Source organism: Notolepis coatsorum (genome assembly GCF_963971535.1).
Source record: "Notolepis coatsorum genome assembly, contig: SCAFFOLD_211, whole genome shotgun sequence".
Lineage (NCBI taxonomy): Eukaryota > Metazoa > Chordata > Actinopteri > Aulopiformes > Paralepididae > Notolepis > Notolepis coatsorum.
In genome coordinates, this window is record NW_028171919.1 from 20001 (window position 1) to 42500 (window position 22500).

Here is a 22500-nt window from a genome sequence, read left to right on the forward strand (position 1 = left end):
CATGTGTAGTTGGGAAAGGGAGAGAGAGCATGTGTAGTTGGGAAAGGGAGAGAGAGCTGCATGTGTAGTTGGGAAAGGGAGAGAGAGCGAGAGAGAGAGAAAGAGAGAGAGAGAGAGAGAGATATGACAGAGAGAGATAGGACAGAGAGAGATAGGACAGAGAGAGAGAGAGAGATAGGACAGAGACAGAGGGAGAGATATATGACAGAGACAGAGAGAGAGAGAGGACAGAGAGAGATAGGACAGAGACAGAGACAGAGAGAGAGAGAGAGAGAGAGAGAGAGAGAGATTTTTTTGATTTTATAAGAAAACTTTATTTATATACTAATACTACAAATGATGCAACAATACAATAAAAATAAATACTTTACATCTTAAAAAAAAAAAAAAAAAAAAGTGCATTTTTAAACTGCAAACTCCAAACCACATAACCATAATAATAATAATTCCTAGGGTTGGTATAAATGGTGGGTGCTCACTAGGGATGCCCCGATCGATCGGCCACCGATCGTTATCGGCCGATAATCAGTATAAATATGCGATCGGGGAATTCCGATAATGAGTCATATTCGCCGATCGCGGAAACTGATCAAGTGGATATCTCACTCGCTTTGTCTCAGACGCACAGGACCTGCAAACTGCTCCTCCTCCCTAGCCCCGCCCGCCCCCCGTGTAGAGTTTGTAAACAAAGAGGTGCGGCTCCTCTGCTCGAGTCTGTAGTGCATTCGACCTGCGCTAAGTTAGCTACCTAGCTATCGTTACTGTTTAAACAAAATTACCCAGTCAACTATTCACGTTTAGTAGGCATTGTCTAACGGTATTTAGCCGGCTAGCTACCGATAGCTCCTGATATCAACAAATGATCCAGAAAATCTAGTAGTCCATGTTCATACCTCCGGTAGCTTGCGTTAGCTTGCGTTAGCTGACGTTAGTTTACTGTTCAAAACGAAATGTCCCATTGAACTAAAGTTCTGTCTTAACGTCATCTAGCCGGCTAGCAGTAGCTACAGATAGCTCTTGATATCAATGTCTTATAACATTGATTTAATGCGTATTCGAGCTGAGGGCTTGCTGAATGTGAAATGACCAAAGCATAACGTTACCAATAGGGTCCCGCTGCAGCGCCGGAGAATCCTTTTTGGAGCTGGGCTACTAGAGTACACACAGACAGTGGAGCTGTTTGCAGATAGCGAGCATTTTGACTTGTTGCGTGGTGGCGATGTCTCGCAGATAATACAAGTACAAGTCTAATTATATAATATATATATTTTATAAAAAAAAAAAAAAAAACTTTTTATATAAAATAATTTTTAATTTCTTTTTAATCAAAAACGATCGGTATCGGATCGGTATCGACCGATATGGCTCACGACGATCGGTGATCGGTATCGGTGGCAAAAAACGTGATCGGGGCATCCCTAGTGCTCACGTAGGGGACACCGGTGCTGAATTTGAATTGTAATGTCATGTGAATTTTCCCCTGTGAAAAGCTTTCTAAGTGATCCAAGGTTCTGGGTGCATCAGAGAGAGAGAGAGAGAGAGAGAGAGAGAGAGAGAGAGAGAGAGAGAGAGAGAGAGAGAGAGAGAGGAGGAGAGAGAGATGAGAGAGAGAGAGAGAGAGAGAGAGAGAGAGAGAGAGAGAGAGAGATAGGAGAAAGAGAGAGATAGGACAGAGAGAGAGATACAGAGAAAGAGAGATAGGACAGAGAGAGAGAGAGAGAGAGAGAGAGAGGAGAGAGAGGAGAGAGAGAGAGAGAGAGAGAGAGAGAGAGAGAGAGAGAGAGAGAGAGAGAGAGAGAAGAGAGAGAGAGAGTGTGCCTGGCCTCCGGTGAGAGTGTGTGTGCCTGGCCTCCGGGTTATGTGATTTCATTATCTGTTGAATGTCAGCAATGTGAGCCCTTCAACCAACAGGGATGAGGATCAACCCCCACGTCAACAGCTGTGTGTGTGTGTGTGTGTGTGTGTGTGTGTGTGTGTGTGTGTGTGTGCGCGTGTGTGTGTGTGCGTGTGTGTGTGTGTGTGTGTGTGTGTGTGTGTGTGTGTGTGTGTGTGTGTGTGTGTGTGTGTGTGTGTGTGTGTGTGTGTGTGTGTGTGTGTGTGTGTGTGTGTGTGTGTGTGTGTGCGTGTGTGTCGTTGGAGGGAAGGTGTGAGGCCACTGCTGTCTGCTGTGTCAAGTCAATAGTTTTATTTGTCACGGCATACAAGCATACAGTGAAATGCGGGAGGTCATGCCCCCAGCGATGGTGCAATAATACAAGTAATAAGAATAAGACATTTGTGCAATAATACAAGTAATAAGAATAAGACATAACAGGTATAATGTACATAAAGTTTACAAAAAGCATGGTAAGACATGCTAAGGTCCTGCGATAGTGCAATACAATGTTAGCTACGGATGAGGCACTGGGTCTTATGTACACTACTATACAATACTATACTATACAATCTACAGTTATACTATATATCCTTATGCTAACTTGCTATATCCATCTATTTACTATACAAGAACCCAGGGCCGGACTGGGGAAATAATTCATTCCGGGAGATATAGCGCGAAATATAGCCCCAATCAGGCCACTTTTTAAGCGGGGGGTCTGGGGGTCCGCCACCAGGATTTTTTTTGTTACAAAGACTTAATTTCCTGCATTCTGGTGAATTTTAGTGCATGTGAATCACAAACTAATGAGCCAACAATTGCTTAGTACAATGTACTGTTATGGACCTCAAATAAAACTGTTGTGGCACTAGCAAATGCTACTTCTCTCCACCTTCAAAAAGAAAAAAGCAAGAGCACAACATATTTTTCTATTTACTATTATAATACAGTTAACCACTCTCTCCTGTAAGGGCCTTTCTTTTTCTTTGTTTTATCCCTCTCTCCTCCACCCTTTCTCTTTCTTCCACTGTCCATCTTGACATCAACGTTAATTGACTTTCGCTCTACTGTATCTCTCCCCGAGTCCCTCACTACCTGGCTCACTGCCTGGCTGTTATTCTGCATCTGAGTGCCGTCTGCCATTCCATTCGCCGCCTCCGCTGTCAATCAGTTGTATCGCCTGGTCCCGCCTCCACCAATCACAAGCGGCAGCACGGCTCCATTGTGTGTGTGTGTGATCCGCGTGAGGGAGAGAGTCAGATAGTTCTCCAACTCTGTCGCAGACAGTGAAATCCTGGTTATTCCCCACCCACCTAGGTTATCTAACTATCGCGCCGCGCCGCCGCCACAACTAGAAACAATGGCCTCGCAAAAAAAAAATAATAATAATAATTTTTTTTTTTATATATAATTATTATTTTTTTAATCTGTGCAGGCCAGGCCACCGGGAAAACTCCCGGTGCTCCCGATGGCCTGTCCGGGCCTGCAAGAACCACTCCTGTTCTTTTTTTATTTAAAGTGACCTTTTCATTGTGTAAAGTGACCGTTGAGTGTGAGCGTGTGCAGCATGTGTGTGTGTGTGTGTGTGTTCCTGCTAAAGTGACTGTTAAGGCCCTCCCATAGTCGAGCAGACTGTACACAGAGCAGACTCCGCGGAGGTCCGCACGGACTCAAAGGGAGTCAAAGCAGACCCACAGCAGAGTGCAAAGTGCGAAGCTCCTATTTTCTGACGCGCGGACGTCCGCTGAGATCAAAAGCTCAAAGAGTCCGCGCGGACCTCCGCGGCGCGGAGTCTGTTCTGTGTACAGTCCTGCTCGACTATGGGAGGGCCTTCAGAGTGTGAGCGTATACAGTATGTGTGTGTGTGTGTGCTCATGTGTGCTTGTGTGTGGAGAGTTCAGTGTTCCAGACTCTGTGAAGGCAGACACTGAAAGGACAAGGAGATAAAGGAGGAGGCAGAGCCAGTGGGCTGGTTTGATTTGAGACTTATCTCTTGGAGGAAGTCCTCCAGCGGACTATCGTACAAAAAAAAACAATAAATGAATCATTAAAAAAAGAATGTAAAAAAAAAAAAAAATCATATATATTTTTTTTTACACATTTCCATTTGAGGTTCTGCATCAGACCGGTTTCGACTAGAATTTTCAGAACGGAAAATTCTACTGATGATGTCACCACCGTCCTTGCGTCCGCTTGCTTGTCGAAGACACCATAGATTTATATAGAACACTATATAGCTTGCCCGCGCTGCCGGCCAATGGAGAGCGACGTCACTGAACCGCCGCCATCTTGCGTAGGTCAGCCTTGAGTGAGAGTGAGTGAGCTGCACAGACAACAGACAACGTTTTTTTTTTTTTTTTTTTTTTAACAATATATTTATTGGGTTTTAGTTTGCAAATTACAACATGTATATCAGCAGAGCAGTATTCAGCAAACATTTTCACCCCGTTCTCCCTCCCCTAACCCCACCCCACAAAATAATAATTAACTTCAAAAACAGGTTCACATAGGAAGGATACAGATTTAAATAAAAAATAAACATAAATAAATAATAATACAACCAAAATGTTTTACACATTAAGTAAAGGGTGTTTCTTGTCGTTTTTACACAATGATAAGAGTTGTCCCACAGTACTCCCCCTAATCCCGTTCTTGTTGAAGCAAGTTCCCAACATTCGTATTATGCTTTAAGAAGTACACAAATGGTCCCCAGGCATTATCAAACATTTTTTGTTTACGTCTAACAATATACACCATCTTTTCCATTGACATATTTGAAGCCATTTCTTTAATCCACATACCAATTCTTGGTCCATCAACATTTTTCCAATTAAGAGCTATTACACGTTTTGCTTGTAATATGCACATATCTATAAATCTAAACTCTTTGCGTTGTAGATGTGGGGTGGTAGGATATAAACCAAGAATAAAAAGCTTGGGATTCAATGGCAACTTCTTTGATAAGATTTGATCGATCAGATCAATAACATCTTGCCAGAAGGTTTTCACTTTCACACATTCCCATATGCAGTGGAACAGTGTCCCCCTTTCCTCACTACACTTAATACAAGTATCTGGAATATTATCATTAAACTTATGCAATTTAACAGGAGTTATATATGTACGCATCAGCCATTTATATTGTATACGTTTTAGGTTGCTACTGACTGTCTGACTCTGTGCCTCTTTACATGCCACGCTCCATTCTTCTAAAGATATTTCCTCCTCTATGTCTTCGTTCCATTGATTCAGTTTTGATTCAGATGATTCATCTGAACCAGATACAAATAAGTCGTATAGCATTGAAATTAGACCTTTACCATAACAGTGTCTAGTGACTGCTACCTCTAAGATGGAAATGTTCGGTATATCCAATGAATGGTTCTGAGATGATATAAAACTCCTTAGCTGAAGATATTTAAAAAAGTGATGTTTCGGAATATCATATTTTGTAGATATTTCCTCAAAGGACATGAATACTTCATCCTCCTCCCTGTATACGTCTTGCACTTTCTTTAACCCCTTTTCAGCCCATACTTTAAATCCACTATCGTTTTGCCCTGATTTAAAATTGGCATTGCCCCAAATAGGACTGAACCTGGATCGGGACGAATTTATATTCAAATATTTGAGTGCGTCAAACCACACATCTATCATGTTTAAAATAATGGGGTTGTCTGTATTTTTCTTCAGATATTTACGGTCTCCAGAGTACAAATACAGGTGCAAGGGTAAGCTCGGTTTAACAGAGCAGGATTCTGAATGGATCCAAGCAGGGGGATTCTCCGATGAGAAGTAAAACATGATCGTCCGCAGTTGTGCTGCCCAGTAATACCATTGGATATTTGGGCATTTCAGGCCTCCTCGGTCATATGGTAGGTAAAGTAGAGATAGACGTAATCTGGGGCGTTTATTTTGCCATATAAAGTTGGTAAACAGTTTCTTGATTCTTGTGAACAAAGACGAGGGGGGGGGTAAAGGGATATTCTGGAATAGGTAGAGAAATTTAGGGAGTATATTCATTTTTAGAATATTAATCCTGCCGATAATTGAGATGGGTAGGGATGTCCAACGCTCTATTGAAGAAGTACTAGCTTCCAGAATTGGGTCATAGTTTATCTGAGAAATCTTATTCACCTCAGGGACAATTTTTATTCCCAAATACGTGAATGTATCTGTTGAGTTGAGAGTAGAAGCACAAACAAGCCCATCCTCCCTCTCTCTTTCATTGAGTAACATTATAGATGATTTGGAGTGATTCACTTTATAGCCAGATATTTTCCCAAATGTTTCAATAAGACTTAGGAGTGCTGGGATAGACCTGTGTAGATTTTTTAGCATTAATATTACATCATCGGCGAAGAGGGCTATCCTATGTTCTATATGACCTTCTCGAATCCCATGAATATCACTGTGCATCCTCACCGCTATAGCAAATGGTTCGATCGCAAGAATGAAAAGTAAGGGCGATAAAGGGCTCCCTTGTGGGCAACTTCTACTAATTTTAAAGGGTTTAGAGACCTTGCTATTCGTCAGAACTTCTGCCGTAAGCCCTGTACAAAGCAATCTAACCCATTTGACGAATGTGTCTCCAAAGCCAAATCGTGTTAACACCTCAAACAGATAAGGCCACTCGACACGGTCGAAGGCCTTCTCTGCATCCAGTGAGAGTAAGGCAGTGTCTGTCGCGTCGGACGTTATGAAAACCCTGTCTCCCTTGAATAAATCCATTCTGGTCTTCCCCCACCACCCTAGGTAGAAGGACCTCCAGTCTTCTTGCAATAATTTTACTAATAATCTTGGTATCCGAATTTTGGAGGCTGATTGGACGCATATTTTCACATTTTGTATTAGGTTTCCCTGGTTTTGGAAGTAAAGTGATTAGGGCTCCTCTCATAGATGTGGGGAGAAGACCATTCTCGAAGGATTCCTGAAACATCTCCAAGAGGGGTGATATTAATTTAGTTTGGAATTTCTTATAAATATCTATGGGGATGCCATCTGGGCCTGCTGCTTTTCCAGCCTGCATACAGCCGATTGCATCAGCAATTTCAACGCCAGTTATATTTTGATCTAAAGCCCTACTCTCCTCCTTTGAAATTTTGGGAATATCTAGGTCGTCTAAGAATTGTGTTTGCATGTCCAGGTTAGGAGAACATTCAGAGCTGTATAATTTCCCATAGAAGACTCTAAAAGCCTCATTAATCTCTGTTGGGTCCACTATAGTTCTACCATTTGGGGCTTCAATACAATTGATGGATCTTTCTGCTTGTTGTTGTTTAATGCGCCAGGCGAGAAGTTTTCCAGGCTTTTCCCCCTGATCATAGTAGGACTGTTTGAGTCTTATTAGGTCGGCAGCGGCTTTGTTAGCTGCTAATTCATTGTACTGTGATCTAAGCAGTAGTAGTTTTGAATGAGCATCTGTAGTCGTATGTTTGTTATGATAAATTTCCGTTTCCATTTTTTTTATATCCTGATCTAATTTCTCCATTTCAAGTCTTGTAGCCTTTTTCTTTGAGCTAGTGAAAGAGATTATTTGTCCCCTAATAAAAGCCTTGAAAGCCTCCCACCTTATGCCAGCAGAGGTCTGGGACTTGTTGCATTCAAAATACAGGTCAATCTGTTTCTCCAAAAAGTCTATAAATGTGTGATCCGTGAGCCATCCTGGTTGAAAACGCCATCTTGGTGGGTCATTCACTAGGTTAGTATCTTCATAGTTCAAGGATACCGCTGCGTGGTCCGAAAGAACTATACTGCTATACTGACATTCACCTACTTTGGAGGCAAGCAGTGCTGAGACTAAAAAGTAGTCTATGCGTGAGTGTGTTTTGTGAGTGCTGGAATAGCAGGAATACTGCACTGCATTTGGATTGCCATGCCTCCAAATATCCAACAAGTTTAATTCCTTCATAAAATGATGTATTGTCTTTCTCGACTTATTGTGAGTGCCTTCTAGACCAGTTGACCTGTCCTTTGAAGGGTCCAACGTACAATTAAAGTCACCAGCTATTATGTATTGTCCAGGAAGAGTTGAGGCTGTCAAAAATAAATTATCATAGAATTTAGGGTCCTCTTCATTGGGACCATAAACATTTATCAGCGTTAACGTTTCAGACAGTAACCTACCCTGGACCATAATATATCTACCTGCAGTGTCCCTTACTACATTATGTACCTGTAATGGGACAGACTTATGAATTAGTATCATAACCCCCCTGGCATGAGTGGTGTAGGGGGCAGATAACACTTGGCCCTGCCACCTTTTTGCTACTTTAGGAACATCTTCATTCAAAAGATGCGTTTCTTGTAAAAAAACAATTTTTGATTTCAAATATTTTAACCTGCTCGTTACCCTTTTCACCTTTGTAATTTTGTTCAAGCCCCTACAATTCCACGAAGTAAATTTCACCTTGCAGTTCTCTGACATTAGTTAATTAATATATATATATATCCCTTATGAAAAGGTACACAGACAGCCACACCCATATGAGAGAAGAAAAAATAATAAAACACATCAGGAAAAAACACCCACCCCCCACCCCCTACTAACCTGATGCCCATGCATCTCCCCTCACCCCTCATTTCACTACTGGCCAAACGAGTTTCTCTAACTTGTCTTCCCCCTAAGCTCAAACTAGCTTTCATTTTTTCTAAATACTAATCACAAATAACATATCTAGTGTTGTCTTGAACTGCGCAATGCTTGCAACTTGTAGGTATAGTATCCATTAGGTCAGGGACTTACTTTAAACGCCAAACACTATTATTACAAATCTGAAACACTTTTAGTACAAACCTGGAACGCGCGCACGCAGGCTGGGAGACGAGGAAAATGTAAAAAGTTAAATGTTTGTAGCCTGCCCCAGAATCTGCAATGCGTTGTAGGAAAAGTCTAAACCAGTGCTGATTTTGTCCATTGAACTAGACTCAGTCCTGTCCGAATAAGAATACAAATAAAAATCAGAGGAAAACTAAACAGTCATAGTCCAACCACGCCTCATTTCGTGGAAATGGCTATTTTTATAACGTCATTTATATATTCACTTATAAGAATACAGTAGGCTCAGTATGACTGTTACTTTCCTTTCGGAGCCTTCCAACGCCGGGACCGTCTCAATAAATCAAATGCTTCGGATAAACTTTTCCACCTCCGCCGGTGTTTGAAAGGTGCGGGCTCTCTCGTTGTGAGTTACCAGCAGCCGGTCTGGAAAGATGATTCGGTGCGTGTGGATCCCCCGGTCTCTTAGCTTCTTCCGCACCTCGTCGTATCCACGCTGCCTCTTGTGCACACCTGCAGAGAGGTCTATGTGAAGACGAACCGGCTCGTTATTATAAAGGACCCGTCCCTTGGTCCTAGCCGCCCTCAGTACTCTCTCTCTGTCCTTGAAGTTCATGAACTTCATGATTAGGGTCCTTGGGCGTTGAGAGTCAAGTGGCGCACCGATTCTATGAGCACGCTCCAATACTAAGCCCCCTGGTTCAATATTCAGAGCCTCCGGTAACCATTTCTCCAAAAATGCAGTTGCATCCTGGCCCTCTGCCTTTTCCGGTAGCCCCACCAACCTGACGTTATTTCTTCGACTCCTGCATTCCAAGTCCTCCACTTTGTCGAGAAGGTTTTTAACGGTGTTCTCCAGAGTGCCAACCTTCGGTATCAGCTTATTAACGTTGTCCTCCGCGTCAGAAATCCGTTGTTCAGTCTGCTCTATGCGGCTTATGCAATCTTGTATCTGTTTCTTTATTTCCGTAATTGTTATTTGCATTTTGTCGAATTTCTTATACAGTCCAGTTTTCATAGTCAGTATGGCTTTCATGATATCTTGGTTGTCTGGACTCAACTTTTCATCATCAGATTCGTCGACGTCCTCGTGTGCGTTAGCCATCTTATTTTCACCCGACTTGGTGGCCTCCTCCTCCACCTCAGACTGTTCAGCTTTCTTTCTATCCTTCTTTGCTTTTTCTTTAGCGTTTTTTCCTGACATTTAGATTCCGGATATTCTTATACTTATACTGCGCGACTTTGAGTGATATTTTGATTAGTTTTGTAGGATTAAATTACATGCTAGCAGCTGAGCCTAAAATGTGCGACCTCCTAGTTACTCGTCATGCCCGGAAGTTACGGTTTGGTTTATTACAAGCATTATTAACGTGGCTATGATTCAAGCGGTTTGTAAAAAAAAACATCTTTAATTTTTTTTTTTATAAGTATGCAGTATCATAACTACATCTTTGATGTTTATAGCAAACCAACCCGTTTGTAAATCCGTCAATATTTCAGCGAGTTATGAGTATTTTTGTCTGTGCAGCTCACTCACTCTCACTCAAGGCTGACTCTCCCAAGATGGCGGCGGTTCAGTGACGCTGGTGACTCCGCCTTAAGCTATCTAGTGTTCTATAGATATCTATGGAAGACACCCTCTCTCGCTCACACCATGAGGCTCCCTGGCGTCTTTTCCCGGAGACGCGAGGTTCTTCTAACGTGACGGCATCCTATACTTCTACTCCATTGTCCGCTTCTGATTACGCTTTCATTATCAGGGGGGGGGTAATCCCTCCCCCCCTCCCCTCTCCACCCTGCTCTCATTCTCCCACAGACCGACTGGCTTCCTGTCCCACCGTGTGGTCACTTCCTGTTGTGGAAAATAGGAAATGCAGTAATGTGTGTCAATGTGGCTCTAGAGACTCATCTATTCTTCTCCCTGGCCTCTGACCAGAGCTGAGCCCGCCTCCTAGGTCGTTGCTTTTAGTCCTTTTATGCCTTATTTAGTTTTTCTGAAACCCTGCACTTATTTGTATTTGCACTTTTTGCAGTTTTATATTTAGTATGTTTTGTATTATGTATTTTATTCTTTGCTCTATGTTTAATCTGTGAAGCACTTTGGTACAGTCACAGCTGTTGTAAATGTGCTATATATAAATAAAAATTGATTGATTGATTGATTGATTGTAATGGGAAGACTATGTATTTCCCCGGCGTTCGCTGTCTGACCTTTAACCTATATGTCACTGTTCTCTTGGGTCCCTGTCTGACCTTTAACCTATATGCCACTGTTCTCTTGGGTCCCCGTCTGACCTTTAACCTATCTGTCATTGTTCGGGGCACATTATGAATCCATCCCAAAGAACACACGTCGAGAACGTATAGAAATGCCTTTTTTGATGGGTCTTTCTCTTTCCCATCCGGGAGCAACAGTTGTGATTGAAGGATCAAGAAAAGAGGGCGGGGCTTGAGATAGAGAGAATTAGTGGCGGGTCATACTGACAGAGCCTGCTAGTTCAAAATCAACTATGTTAGAAGTGAGTAGTTTGGCTTTAGCAAAAACGCTGCGATAATCAGGGAATCAAAAGGAACCACCAAAAAGCTCAGGGTTTGCAACAATCGTCTTTTATTTTTTATTTGTATATATATTTTTTTTTAATGTATAGGAATATCAAGAGCCTATAAAAATAGATGTGCCTATGAATCAGGGTAAAATACTGTAGCATATGTATGTATGTGTATGGTTTTTCACTGCTTTCAGTGCATATTAATATATGCTGTATTATGTAATGTATGTATGGTTACATACGATTAAGAATAAGGTATGCGTATATAGTAATATGTTGGAGAGAAAGGATATTGTAATTTTATGATTTTAATACCACTTGGTTTTGTCTGTACATGTATTATCTACTGTCATGTTTATTATGTTATGTGTTGAACCCAGAAAGAGTAGCTGATGTTCTGCATCAGCTAATGGGGATCATACTGTACATATACGCACTTCTGACAGTAAAAAGGATCTTTTAACACGCAATAAGGGCGCCTCAGATTCCTTCCAGGTGGCCAACCTCTGCTATGGATTGCTGTTGAAAGTAAAATCCCTGTTTACTTTGCTGTTGACAGTGGCGCAGTAAAATCACATACCTTTGCATGACTCCACGATGAGATACCTTCAAATACAGTATGATTCCCAGCCCTAGCAATGCTAATAATAATATAATAATAAACTTTATTTGTATAGCACCTTTCATGCGAGAATTGCAGCTCAAAGTGCTTCACATAATATAGACACTTAAAATAATAGAAGAGTAGTAAAATAGTGCAATAGTGCAGTGCAATAAAACAGTTAGTAAAATAGTGCAATAAAACAGTTAGTAAAATAGTGCAATAGTGCAATAATAATAATAATCTTCATTTATATAGCACCTTTCATACACAGAATGCAGCTCAAAGTGCTTAACAGAGACACGTCTTCTTTAAACAAGTCAAGAAGAAACAACACAATAAGTCAAGAAAAAAAAACAAGAATACCATAAGGTCAATTTTTTTTTTAAATCTAAATAAATGCAAAATAAATAAATGCAACACTCCCAGACATACCCCATGCGAAGGTAAGGAAAAACTCACTAAAACCTAGCAATAGGAAAAAATGCACCACAGGCAATGTGGAGGAGAGAAACCTTAGAAGGGCCATTCAAGGGGGGAGTTGGAGGTGGTTGCTGTCGCTCCACCCCACGAAGCTCTCCACCAGGGCTCTGTACTGCTCCTCATCATCGTCGGTGATGTAGCTTACGATGGAGGAGTCGTCTGAGAACTTCTGCAGGTGGCACCCGCTTGAGTTGCGGCAGAAGTCTGAGGTGTAGAGGGTGAAGAGTAAGGGTGACAGCACAGTTCCTTGGGGGGCGCCGGTGTTGCTCACCAGTACGTCAGACTGACGTACTGCGGCCTCTCAGTGAGGTAGTCCTTGATCCAGGCCACCAAGCCGTGCTCCAGCTGCATCGCGGAGAGCTTCTCCGCTAGCAGTGACGGCTGGATGGTGTTGAAGGCGCTGGAGAAATCAAAGAACATAATCCTCACTGAGCTGCGCAACTTCTCCAGGTGCGTGTACGCTCTGTGGAGCATGTAGATGATGGCATCCTCCACCCCGATGTTTGCCTGGTATGCAAACTGCAGGGGGTCGAGGGAGTCACGCACCAGGGGCTTGAGGTGTTGCAGGACCAGTCTCTCAAACGTCTTCATGACGTGTGACGTCAGAGCGACTGGCCTGTAGTCGTTGAGGGTGCTGGGTCGTCCCTTCTTGGGCACCGGGACAATGCAGGAGGTCTTCCAGAGCTGGGGCACCCTCTCCAGCCTCAGGGAGAGGTTGAAAAGATGCTGGAGCGGTGCTGCCAGCTGCTCTGCACATACTTTGAGCACCCTGGGATTGGTGTTGTCCGGTCCTCTGGCCTTGTTTACACTCATCCTGGAGAGCTGCCTACTGACCTGACAGTTAGTGATCGTCAGGGTTGGGGGTGGTAGACAGTCTGCCGCTGTTGGGGGTGGGGTCAAGTCAAGTCAAGTCAAGAGTTTTAATTGTCACGGCATACAAGTATACAATGAAATGCGGGTGGTCTTGCCCGCGACGATGTGCAATACAGTGGTACAACATATAATAGAATCCAATAAAAATACAGTGGTACAACATATAATAGAATCCAATAAAAAACAACAGTGCAATAAACAGGTAACATGGTGTTGATTGATTGATTGATTGAAAACTTTATTAACAGATTGCAGAATGGGTACAGTACAGTACAGCTCGATACATACAATTGTTAAGGGGATGCAGACCAGAGAAAGACTTTCGTCTTGTTTACATCAGGGTCCCCCATTTTCAATTCATCGTAACATATATGACATACATGACATACAGATAGACAGTACTGCTACATCTATACATGTATGACATACCAGATTTGCAATTACAGTACTGTTTGTGATACAAAAAGAGTCCAGAAAAAAAAAAGAGTAGGAGGGGTGGGTGGGGGACACTGTACAACTGTACAAACAAAACTGTACATTGGATTATTGACAAGACCATACTTGGTAATTTACTGTACATTGGAGGGGGTTGGGTTAGGACATTTACAGGGGCCAGTTTTGAATTGCAGTCTCCCGTAGGTGTCCCTTGAGAGGACATTTACAGGGGCCAGTTTCCCTTAGGTGTTTTTTTAGAGTGTTTTTGAAAGTGGGTAGTGATTCACATTCCTTTACAGCTTTGGGTAGGGCGTTCCACATTGATGTGGCATAATTGCGAAACGTGTTTAGTCCCTTGTTTGAGCCGAATCTGGGTTTAACATGATTTGTGGAGCTCCCTCTGGTGTTGTGATCGTGGTATTCACTGACCTTTGGGAAGTAGTTTGTCATGTACATGGGTACCTTGGTCGTGTAGTGTATCTTGTAGACCAGGCCCATTGCAAGTTGCTGTACTCTGTTGTCTACTCTAAGCCATCCTAGGTTGTCAAAGTGGGCAGGGGTGAGGTGGGTTCTAGGAGTAAGGTCAAGCAGTAGTCTGACCAGTTTGTTTTGAGATGTTTGTAATTTTGTTTTTAGCGCCTTTGAGGTGCTTTGGTACCATGAGATGCAAGCATAGTCGTAGTACCCTTGAATGTGTGACATCTCGGTATCTGTACATAGTATTTACAGAGCATATAGGACATGCTAGGTAGCTTTAGTAGTGCAATACACTGTTCCTGTTGTTATACTAATTTAAAGTGGCCTTTCCTCTTGGCCATAAGTGTGCGTGTGTGCGGCATGAGTGTTAAAGTGGCTGCTAGTGTGTGAGCGTGCTCAGCGTGCGTGTCGTGTGTGTGCTTGTGTGTGCTTGTGTGTGGATAGTTCAGTTTCTGTGGCTCTCAATGTTCATTGTTCAAGGCTCTGATGGCCTGGGGGAAGAAGCTGAGCCTAAGCCTCTCCGTCCTAGTAGCTGGGGTTCGCAGGCGTCTGCCTGACCTCAGCAGCTGGAACAGGCTGTTATTGGGGTGGTGGGGGTCTTTCATTATTCTGCAGGCTCTGGATTTGCACCTCTTGTTGTATAGAACCAGCAGGGTAGGTAGCGCAATACCTGTGGTACGCTCGGCTGAGCGCACCACTCTCTGTAGGGCCTTCTTGTCCTGTGCCGTGCTGTTTCCATACCAGGCAGTGATGTTTCCGGTCAAGATGCTCTCTACAGCTCCTGAGTAGAAGGACTGGAGTATCTTCCCCGATACTCTGAACTTCCTTAACTGTCTCAGGTGGTAGAGGCGCTGCTTCGCTTTCTTTACTACTGTGTCTATGTGTGTTGACCATGTCAGATCCTCTGAGATGTGGACCCCCAGGTACTTGAAGCTGCTCACCCTGTCCACGGTAGCCCCGTTAATCATCAGTGGTGTGTGTGTCTCCTGCTGTCCTCTCCTATAATCCACGATCAGCTCCTTGGTTTTACCAATGTTCAGGAGCAGGCTGTTGTCCTGGCACCAACGTTCCAGTACCTCAACCTCCTCCCGGTAGGCCTTCTCGTCGTTGTCCAAGATCAGCCCCACCACCACGTGTCGTCTGCGAACTTCACTATGGAGTTGGAGCTGAACTTGGCCACACAATCGTGTGTGTAGAGTGAGTACAGCAGGGGGCTTAGAACACAGCCCTGGGGGGACCCGATGCTCAGGGTGATGGTGTTGGAGGTCTGACCCCCCACCCTGACCGCCTGGGGTCTTTCACTCAGAAAGTCCAGTACCCAGGCGCTCAGGGCGGAGCTCAGACCTAGCTCAATCAGCTTGTCCACCAGTCTGGTGGGGACTATGGTGTTGAATGCTGAGCTGTAGTCAATGAACAACAGTCTCACATAGCCCCCCTTCTGACGGTCAAGGTGGGAGAGAGTGCTGTGCAGTACCTGGGAGACCGCGTCGTCAGTGGACCTGTTTGTCCTGTATGCAAATTGCATAGGGTCCATATCACTGGGGAGGGAGGCACAAATGTGGTCCTTGACCAGCCTCTCGAAACATTTCATGACCACAGAGGTGAGTGCCACCGGATAGTCATTTGGACATGTTGGGGAGGGTTTCTTCGGTACAGGGATGATGGTAGACATCTTGAAGCAGGCAGGGACCACTGACTCCGCCAGGGATTGATTAAATATGGCGGTGAACACCGGGGCAAGCTGGTTTGCACAGGACTTAAGTATGCGTCCTGTTATACCATCTGGGCCAGCAGCCTTCCTGGTGTTCACCTGCATAAATGCTCTTCTCACACTGTGTTCCGACAACGAGAGAGCGCCCCCGCCCCCCCGCGGTTGCCCCCCCCCCCCCCCTCCACAACAGCCGGTGCCCCAGTGACGTCACTAGCCAGAGGGCTAGTGGCGACACTGTCTACACCGAACCGAGCGTAGAAGGAGTTGAGTTTGTCCGTGAGAGAGGCGTCGTCGCTCCCCATTGAGGGGGCGCTGACTTTGTAGTCAGTTATTGTCTTCAGTCCCCTCCACAAGCCTCTTGTGTCATTTTGTGCCATTTGTGTCTCCAGTTTCTCAGCATATGTCCTCTTAGCAAGTTTAACAGCCTTGCGCAGAGTGTAGACTGAAGCCTTGTACTCTTCCATATTTCCTGACTCTCTGCCCAGGTTATAAGCCGTGGTGCGAGAGTTCAGGGCTGCTCTAATAGTGCTGTCCACCCAAGGTTTCTGGTTTGGGAAAACCCGCGCCTTCTTTGTGAGGACAATACCGTCAGCTACTGTTGTTATGTAACTCACAACGGTATCAGCGTACTCGCTGACGTCACTGGCGCTTCCTTTAAACATGTCCCAGTCCGTATCTGCGAACGCATCCCGGAGCGTGGCCTCTGATTCGTCAGACCACTTTTTTGTCTCACGTGACACGACGGTGTCGCGCGATCTTTGTTTGTATGCAGGGATTAAAAAATTTTGTCGTGATCGTTCGCACTTGCAGCACCCATCAGTGGCGGAGCCCTCCTGTTCGATTGCACTGTCCGGGATGTTATCGTTCAGCCAGGATTCGGTGAAACATAGGCTTGCCTCCTTGTACTCACGCTGGTTGTTCATCAGGGCTGAGAGCTCGTCCGTCTTGTTGGCCAGCGATCGCACGTTCCCCATAACGACAGAGGGCAGGTAAGGCTTGAATCTCCTGCTATCCTTTTTCCTGTCCCTCATGGTCGTGCCAGCTCGATTTCCCCGTCTGCGAATCCTTATTTCGGCTGGTAGATTCCTCGGTGGCTCTGCAACTCTGTCTCGAAAGCAGAGGAGAGCCTCCCCCGGGTAAACCAGCCCGCCGGTGTTGTTGTTGTTGTCCTCCCGCGGGTAAACCAGCCCGCCGGTGTTGTTGTCCTCCCGCGGGTAAACCAGCCCGCCGGTGTTGTTGTTGTTGTCCTCCCGCGGGTAAACCAGCCCGCCGGTGTTGTTGTTGTTGTCCTCCCGCGGGTAAACCAGCCCGCCGGTGTTGTTGTTGTTGTCCTCCCGCGGGTAAACCAGCCCGCCGGTGGTGTTGTCCATTGTTCAGCTGTGCTCGACCGAACTTGCCTAACTCAGCTAACTTCACAGAAGTTGTTAACAATGACTTAACTTGGTGTAAAGCAACGCACAGTCACTTAGACACCTATTAAGTAAGTAGAATCACAAAAAGAAATAAGTAAGAAAGTAGTAAACGGGATAAGAAGTAAAGGGGGTGGGAGCTGCTATGAAAGGCTGCCACTCACCTCGGCGCCACCACTACTACTACTACACTGTCGCCTCACAGCAAGAAGGTCCAGGGTTCGATTCCCGCTTGGGGACCAGGTTTCCACGATGCCAGGTACCCAGGTGGGTGATCTCCCAGGCCTTTCTGGGTGGAGTTTGCATGTTCTCCCCGTGCTCCCAAGCAGTGTACACTCATTCAAGGGTACTACGACTATGCTTGCACCTCATGGTACCAAAGCACCTCAAAGGCGCTAAAAACAAAATTACAAACATCTCAAACCAAACTTGTCAGACTACTGCTTGACCTGACTCCTAGAACCCACCTCACCCCTGCCCACTTTGACAACCTAGGATGGCTTAGAGTAGACGACAGAGTACAGCAACTTGCAATGGGCCTGGTCTACAAGATACACTACACGACCAAGGTACCCATGTACATGTCAAAATACTTCCCAAAGGTCAGTGAATACCACGATCACAACACCAGAGGGAGCGCCACAAATCATGTTAAACCCAGATTCGGCTCAAATAAGGGACTAAACACGTTTCGCAATTATGCCACATCAATGTGGAACGCCCTACCCAAAGCTGTAAAGGAATGTGGATCACTACCCACTTTCAAAACCACTCTCAAGGGACACCTACGGGAGACTGCAATTCAAAACTGGCCCCTGTAAATGTCCTAACCCAACCCCCTCCAATGTACAGTCACTTACCTAGTATGGTTTTGTCAACAGTCCAATGTACAATTTTGCTTGTTTGTACAGTGTCTCCCCCCCCCCTCAATGTACAGTTTTGCTTGTTTATACAGTGTTTCTCCCCCCCCCCCCCCCCAACCACCTCCAATGTAAATTACTCAGTATGGTTGACAATATCCCAATGTACCCAACCCCCCCCCACACAACCCCACCCAATCTCCTCCAATGTACAGTTTCTACGTCAAATGTATATACTCCCTTTTCTTAACTCCTTCTGAATCACAAACAGTACTGTATTTGCAAATCTGGTATGTCATAAATGTATAGATGTAGCAGTACTGAATATCTGTATGTCATGTATGTCATATATGTCCTGATGAATTGAAAATGGGGGACCCTGATGTAAACAAGACGAAAGTCTTTCTCTGGTCTGCATCCCCTTAACAATTGTGTGTATTGAGCTGTACTGTATTGTACCCATTCTGCAATCTGTTAATAAAGTTTTCAATCAATCAAGTGTCGAAAGCCTTTTAGAGGTCCAGCATGACCATGAGGCAGTATTTGCCCGCGTCCACCTCTTGTTGGGTGTGGTCGTTCAAATAGAGAAGGCATGTGTCAGTGGAGTGGGATGTTCTGAAGCCAGATTGGAATTCGTAGATTCGATTTCTTTTCCGCGAGGTACTTTTCGACCTGTTCGTAGACATTTTTTTCCATGACTTTTGAGGTGGAGGTAAGAATAGAAACAGGGCGGTAGTTGCCTGGGTCCAATTTGCTGCAGGCAAGCCGAACACCCTTCAAACGAGAGGCTGTGTTTCGGTGTAAAGACTTGGTGGGTTGTAACAGCAACCTCTTACCTTCTGTGTTTCAGTGTAAAGACTTCATGGGTTGTAATTTCAGCAACCTGTTATCTTCTGTGTTCCAGGAGGAGGCTGCACCTAAGCTCTCGGTGGCAGAACTGGCAGGACAATTCAAAACCACAGCACCCACACCCTGTCCCACTGGACATGAAGGAGTAAGCTCTTTACCTCTCTATCTCTTTCTTCCCCTGTCTCCATCCGTTTCTCTGTCCCTGTTGATGATGATTGTTCATAGTTAACTCGCGATTAATCACAAATGTATCGCATATTTTTCATCTGTTCTAAATCTACCTTAAACAGATCTTTTTCAAGTTTTAATACTCTTATCAACATGAGAGTCAACAAATGCTTGCTTTATGCAGCCATTTAACACAAAAGGATGACCCTCGTGCTGCATGGCATCAAATTCAAAACAGAGTGATGCACAAAATAAATTAAAAGAAAATAATAATTTAAAACAATGAATAAATGACTCACCCCCCCCCTCTCTCTCTCTCTCTCTCTCTCTCTCTCTCTCTCTCTCTCTCTCTCTCTCTCTCTCTCTCTCTCTCTCTCTCTCTCACACACACTCTCCCAGCTTTCTCTCTTGCCCCTTCCTCATCTATCTCACCCCCCCCCCCTCTCTCTCTCTCTCTCTCTCTCTCTCTCTCTCTCTCTCTCTCTCTCTCTCTCTCTCTCTCTCTCTCTCTCTCTCTCATACATACAGTATATTCGTATAGATATAGACAGCTATGGTTTAAACACACATACACGCAGGTGCAACTCTTAACGATGCATTGACTAAGACGTTTGTCACTTGAAATGAGGACTCACCACCACACACACAATTATGTGGAATAACAATAGTGGAGTCTACAAGGTCAGCATTGCCGGACCGCGTCGAAGACATACTTTGTAATCTCAACCATGCATATTCCACATAATTGCATATGCAGCTGAGTCTACACACACATTCCTCTAACAGCTTGCCATCTATACTATATACAGCTTGGGATCAGTTAGCGACTGCTAGCTAAAGCCATTTAGTTAGTTTGTATATCATAATATAGCACAAGAACTACACCCGGTGATTTCATTATGGTTGCTGTTTGAGCCCTGGTTGCAAAATCAGTTAAGACAGTGACAGGCAGGTGATGGACGGTTATTAAGTGCAAACCTAAAGCGTTCAAGAGGTATAAAAGTATTACATTTTTAGGTCACTTTGCAGGAGAGTCCATGAGTCTGCTGCACTAGAACTAAAAGTAGACAGAGATCAGTCCTGGCATGAGGTACTTGAAGAACCATGCAGACAGTCACCGGAGACTGGGATCATTCTTTTGTCCAAGGCAAGTTTCAAGTTTCAAGTTTCTTTAATAGTTGTCATACAGAAGTACAGAATACTTTCATACAAAATGCTTCTTACTGTTACGCTCCAGAGACTGTGCTAGACAAGATAGTATCAAATAACATAGTATAGCATGTAAATTAGAAGTAGAAAATGAGGTCACAGTGTTCAGTATAGACATATGTACAATGTTCGATGCAGAATAGACGTAACTGAGTTACCATATAATATACAATACTATGCAGTGTACTAATGTACAATACTATATAGTGCAAAGCAGAAATGGGATGAGGTACAATTTAGGTACAATTTACAGTAAGGTGTACGAGTTGTAGTGCAATCCTTCATCAATAAATATAAAGCAACATCAGGCTTGACTTAAAACATTACTTTCCTAACTTAGTGAAACTAAATGTAACAATTAACACATAGATATAAATGTACTGAATGCTTATTTCTTATTTAAAAAAGAAAAAGAAAAAATAATCCGATATATATATATATATATATATATATCTTTTTTTTACCGATACCCGATCCAGCTATTTTACTGATATCGGCGGCCGATACGGATACCAATATCGGATCGGTGCATCCCTAGTCAACAGAATCTAAGGGCCTATGTCAGGGGCGGATTTAGGATTATAGGAGATCCGGGGCTTAGCCCAGATAGGTGCCCGCCTTTTTTTTTATTTTTATTTTTATTATTATTTTTGGCAGGCACGACCCCCTCCAGGGCAGATTTTTTTTTAATTTAATTAACCTGTACGTGCAATTTCCTGCAATATAGAGCCTTCAATCTTGACCAATAAAGCTGCTCTTTTCACTATAAAACTCAGTTAACCATAACGTAGATTATATATTGGGGGGGGGATATATCATATTTTTCATATGATCAAAAAGTGGTGGAGCAAGAGCATACCTTTGCTCCCTCAAGTTCAATAGTGGGAGAGCAGAGATGCTCCGAATGCTCTTATGGCCAGGCGTCTATGATTCACTGATACAAAGTAAAATAGTGCAGTGCAATAAAATAGTTAGTAAAATAGAATAAAATAATGCAATAGTGCATTGCAATAAAATAGTTATCATCGTATTTTTTCGGGAGGCCGGTAAGGAGTGCATTACAGTAGTCGAGTATAACAATAATTTACCCTTTTGAGCAACAATGACCAGACAATGTACAGCCCCCCACCCACCCCACCTACCCAACCTCCTCCAATGTACAGTTTCTACGTCAAATGTATATACACTCTTTTTCTGGACACTTTTGTATCACAAACAGTACTGTATTTGCAAATCTGGTATGTCATAAATGTATAGATGTAGCAGTAGCCTACTGTCTACTGTATCTGTATGTTGTGTATGTCATGTTATGATGAATTGAAAATGGGGGACCCTGATGTAAACAAGACGAAAGTCTTTCTCTGGTCTGCATCCCCTTAACAATTGTATGTATTGAGCTGTACTGTACCCATTCTGCAATCTGTTAATAAACTTTTCAATCAATCAATCAATCAATCAATCAAGCATTGTATCAGCATGCAGACTTCATCTTTTTCATTCACAGTCAAAATGTCTCTTCCTATCTATGCGATGTTCATTAGCCAGAAATGTTGTTTTCCTTTCAGGGGAGACCCGTACGAAGACGACCCCCTCGGACCTTAAAGCTCCCCAACAGAACCCACGAGGGGGAGGGAGAGCAGGTGGGATGTGTGTGTCTGTTTATCAGAGCGGCACAGCGAGTCAATGTGTTAAATACAATGTGTGTGTGTGTGTGTTTTGACTTGTACACACAGCTCCTCTGGATGCTTTATTATTACCTTATTATTATCTCATAAATGAAAAGGATTGTGTGTGTGTGTATGGCATGGTATGTGTTCTTCTGCACATCTGACAACTTACCGTACAGTATGTGTTTCAGAAACCTGACGCTACCTCCCCACTTCCTGCCAAAACCAGAAGAAACTCGGCCCTCATTGAGAAACTGCAGGTGAGTTTTGGACCCAACAGTAAGGGACCATGGTCCACTTAAAGTGGACCAAACAGGGTAGGTGTGAACGCGCCCTTAGACACTGCTACCCTCTGCTGGTTGTGAGCGAGTGTAACGGGGAAGCCCGTGGGTATATGTCCACAGTCACGGAAACAGGTGTGTTGACGAGTGACTGTGGCAGTGCGGGCTGGTAAATTAAACTCACTTCCCCATAACAGGGTTAACAGACGCATAGGTACGGTAGTTAGGAGTGAATTCACTTCTTAGTGCAGCGGCCTGTGTTGTCACCCGCGGA

The 22500-nt window shown here is 43.9% G+C and overlaps 1 protein-coding gene across 1 annotated transcript in view; it reads left to right on the forward strand.

Annotated features, from left to right (window-relative positions):
* LOC311248155 (capZ-interacting protein-like) overlaps window positions 1-22500 on the forward strand; it is a gene marked incomplete at its 3' end in the record, with an annotated part of 45092 nt that overhangs the window by 16491 nt on the left and 6101 nt on the right. Inside the window, exons 2-4 of the mRNA XM_084339093.1 lie at window positions 18957-19046; window positions 21844-21918; window positions 22137-22205. Of these exons, the coding sequence (XP_084195219.1) occupies window positions 18957-19046; window positions 21844-21918; window positions 22137-22205 (234 nt within the window). The remainder of the gene's footprint in view (window positions 1-18956; window positions 19047-21843; window positions 21919-22136; window positions 22206-22500) is intronic.